Below are 4211 nucleotides of genomic sequence, written 5' to 3' on the forward strand. Positions count from 1 at the left end.
CACGATCGAAGCAAGGGAGAACACAAAAACACTGAGAACAAGGACAACGATGACGAGCACACATCGGAAACCAAGCAAGCCATTCCTAAAGCCACCAAAATGACTACCAAAAAGAGAACCAACCCCTTCGCCAAAGAAGTCATGAGCTTCGAAATGCCCCAAAACTTCACCCTGCCGTCAACTTTAAAGCCTTACAATAGAATAGGAGACCCAAACGTCCACGTTACAAAATTCCAGGCCATGATGTTCATGAATAAAGATTCCGATCAGATCCTATGCCGCACTTTCCCAACTTTCCTAGACGGAGCCGCTCTGATTTGGTTTTCCAACCTCCCCGAAGGCTCCATCTCTAACTTCGACGAGCTGGCAGATCAGTTCGTCAACCACTTCGCCGCATCCAAAATATACGTCCACAACAATGATTACCTAAGCACCATTAAGCAGGGACCAAATGAGAGCCTAAAGGACTACATGACCAGGTTTGCTGAGGCGACCAATGAAATACCTAACTTAAACCCTGAGGTCCACCTCCACGCCCTCAAAAGCGGACTCTGGCCAGGGAAATTCCAAGAGTCCATAGTTATCGCAAAACCAAAAACCCTAGCCGAGTTCCGTGAGAAAGCAACTACCCAGATTGAGGTGGAAGAATTTCGAGCATTGCGTAGAGCGGATAAACCCACCCCCAAACAGAGACGAGGAAAAGCGAAGCAGACAACCAAACAGCAGATCAGATGCCAAAACGTTTCGATTAACACCAAAGTTCGACAACTACACCCCTTTCAACACAAAAAGGGAAGACATCATAAAAGACATATTACATTCAAAACTTATCAAACCCCCCAGTAGGGCCGGCATGTATCAGGATCAGCGACATGTGGACAGATCAAAGTACTGCGCTTTTCACCAAAAGTACGGCCACACCACGGATGATTGCGTCATAGCCAAAGATGTCCTCGAAAAGCTCGCGCGCCAAGGATTGCTAGACAAGTACATCGAGAGCCGAGGAAGGAGACAAAGCACAGACGAATCCGGCCAACAATCCAAGCCGACCACAAACCCTCGAGACAAAGGAAAAAAGGTAGATAATGATACCAATCCACCACGCAGAATAATAAACTGCATTTCCGGTGGTTTTGCAGGTGGCGGATGCACAAACTCGGCACGGAAAAGGTTGTATCGAGCTATGATGACAATGACAGAATCCACTGCGCCTCAGCAACCCAACAAGGATAGGCCGGAGATCTCATTCATCGCCAAAGATTTCAAAGCAAATGACCGAAACCTGGATGACCCGGTTGTCATCACAGCACAAGTCGGAGAACCGTTGGTAAAAAAGATCTTAATGGATCCAGGAAGCAGCGCAGACGTACTTTTCTATTCAACTTTCCAAAAGATGAAGCTCAGCGATAAGAACCTCCAACCATCCTCCGGGGAATTGGTAGGTTTCTCAGGTGAGCGCGTCGCCATTCGAGGTTATATCTGGTTACAAACCACTTTCGGGGAATACCCCAACAGTAAGACCATAGATATACAGTATCTTGTGGTAGATTGCAGAAGTCCATATAACATCATTTTAGGCAGACCATCTTTAAACGCATTTAATACTATTGTTTCTGCTGTGCATTTGTGTGTCAAGTTTCTTTCACAGGACAACAAAGTCGTTACCATCCACGGAGACCAGAAAGAGGCTAGGCAGTGCTATAACGCCAGCCTGAAAAATGAACAACAAAAACCAACAAAACAACAATACGTCCAAGCAGTATATAACTCGGATCAGCTGCCTGCCCTGGCTGACCTGGACCCCAGATCCAACCATAACGAGCGTCCAATGCCAACAGACGACCTCACCAAGGTGCAATTGAACAAGGACGATGAATCCAAATACACATACCTGGCAACGCACTCAAGGAAGAAGAGCAGATTCAACTAACCGAGTTATTGAGAAACAATGATGACCTATTCGCATGGACCCCAGCAGACATGCCAGGAATAGACCCCAACATCATCTGTCACAAGTTGGCCATCAATCCAGCGGTCCAACCTATAGCACAAAAGAAACGACACCTCGGCACCGATAAGAGGGCAGCATCCCTAGAAGAGGCCAGAAAGCTACTCAACGCTGGCTTCATCAAAGAACTTAGATACTCCACCTGGTTATCATACGTGGTAATGGTAAGAAAGAACAACGGTAAGTGAAGGATGTGTGTGGACTATACAGACCTCAACAAGGCCTGTCCAAAGGACGCATACCCTCTCCCGTGCATTGATAAGCTCATTGATAATTCTTTCGGTTTTCAATGTCTAAGTTTTATGGATGCCTACTCTGGCTATAACCAAATCCTCATGCATAAAACAGATCAAGATAAAACTGCTTTTATTACTGACGATGGAAACTTTTGCTATAACGTCATGCCATTCGGACTAAAAAATGCAGGTGCCACCTACCAACGACTAATGGACAAGATTTTCAAAAATCAAATCGGGCGAAACATAGAAGTCTATGTTGACGACATGGTGGCAAATTCAACACACACAACAAAATACGTCCAGGATCTAACAGAGATATTCCAGTAACTCCGAATATACAATATGAAGCTCAAACCAGACAAATGTGCATTCAGGGTGCAAAGTGGTAAGTTCCTCGGCTTCATGCTCACCTACCGAGGTATAGAGGCAAATCCAGAAAAGTGCCAGGCAGTCCTGAATATGCGAAGTCCAAGGACGGTGAAGGAGGTACAACAACTAACCGGCCGGCTTGCAGCATTGTCCAGATTCCTACCCCGGATAGCTCACAGATCTCACCATTTTTTCAAAAATCTAAGGAAACAACAGGAGTTCAACTGGACAGAGGAATGTGAAAAAGCCTTTACCGAACTCAAGGGCATACTCTCAGCTCCCCCAATCCTCCAAACTCCAAAAGCAGGTAAACCACTCTATCTGTATTTATCTGTTACTGACCATGCTATCAGTTCTGTCTTAGTAACAAAAGCAGAAAAACAGCAAAACCCGGTATACTTTGTCAGTAAATCACTACAAAATGCCGAGGTCCGTTATCCAAAAATAGAGAAACTGGCTCTAGCCCTAGTCGTAACAGCCAGACGCCTACGGCACTACTTCCAAAGTCACACCATCGTGGTCCGAACAGAACAGTCCTTAAGACAAATACTGGCGAAGCCCGAGTTAGCAGGAAGGCTAATCAAATGGTCGATTGAACTATCAGAATACGACATTCAATACCAATCAAGAGGAGCCATCAAATCCCAAGTACTGGCCGACTTCATTGCAGAACTCACCGCAGAGGAGCAAGGCTCCAAAAACAACACATGGACACTATACGTCGACGGAGCCTCAAACAGCAAAGGCTCCAAAGCAGGAATACTCCTCGAAGACGAAAAAGGGGCGCAATTCGAACAATCACTGCAGTTTACTTTCCATGCAAGCAACAATCAAGTAGAGTACGAAGCCCTAATTGTAGGACTCTGATTAGCTCAAACAATGGGAATAACACATTTAAACGTCAAGTGCGACTCTCTGCTGGTAGTACAACAGGTAACAGGCATTTTCCAGGTAAAAGACCTGTTGCTAGAAAAATACAATATCATTATCCACAACCTTGTCAGAAATTTTCAAAAATTTAACATATTCCATATACCTCGAGAGCAGAACGACAGGGCAGATATTCTCTCAAAACTAGCAACGTCAAGAAGTCAAACCACACCACCTATTTTATCCCAACTAACACTCGAAGAACCTAGTGTTGTATTGAATATTTCACAGAAGGAGGACTGGAGATCACCCTTCATCACTTACCTGCAAACAGGGAACATCCCCAGCGACATCCAAAATTAACGAAGATTCAAACGAAGAGCGAGTTTCTACACAATACTCGGAACCGACTTATACAAAAGAGGATTCACAAGACCCCTGCTGCGGTGCCTAAATACAGCAGAAGCCAAACTGGCGGTAGATGAAGTCCACGAAAGAGTCTATGGCACACACATCGGCGGTCGAAGTCTAGCCGCCAAAATTCTCTGAGCAGGTTACTACTGGCCGACTTTACAACAAGACTGCATGAATAAAGTCAAACATTGCGACCACTGCCAACACCATGCACCAATCATTCATAACCCAGCTGAGCAATTACACGGATCCGAAATATGCTGGCCCTTCAATAAATGGGGGCTGGATATTCTCGGACCATTTCCACCTGC

At 45.3% G+C, this 4211-nt stretch overlaps 1 protein-coding gene across 1 annotated transcript; it reads left to right on the plus strand.

Moving 5' to 3' along the window:
* Positions 1-853: 853 nt before the first annotated feature.
* Positions 854-1930, plus strand: LOC112757587 (uncharacterized). Its single transcript, XM_025806143.1, has one exon. It carries the CDS (start codon positions 854-856, stop codon positions 1928-1930), a length of 1077 nt encoding a protein of 358 aa, XP_025661928.1.
* Positions 1931-4211: the final 2281 nt, after the last annotated feature.

This window comes from Arachis hypogaea, chromosome 16 (genome assembly GCF_003086295.3).
Source record: "Arachis hypogaea cultivar Tifrunner chromosome 16, arahy.Tifrunner.gnm2.J5K5, whole genome shotgun sequence".
NCBI lineage: Eukaryota > Viridiplantae > Streptophyta > Magnoliopsida > Fabales > Fabaceae > Arachis > Arachis hypogaea.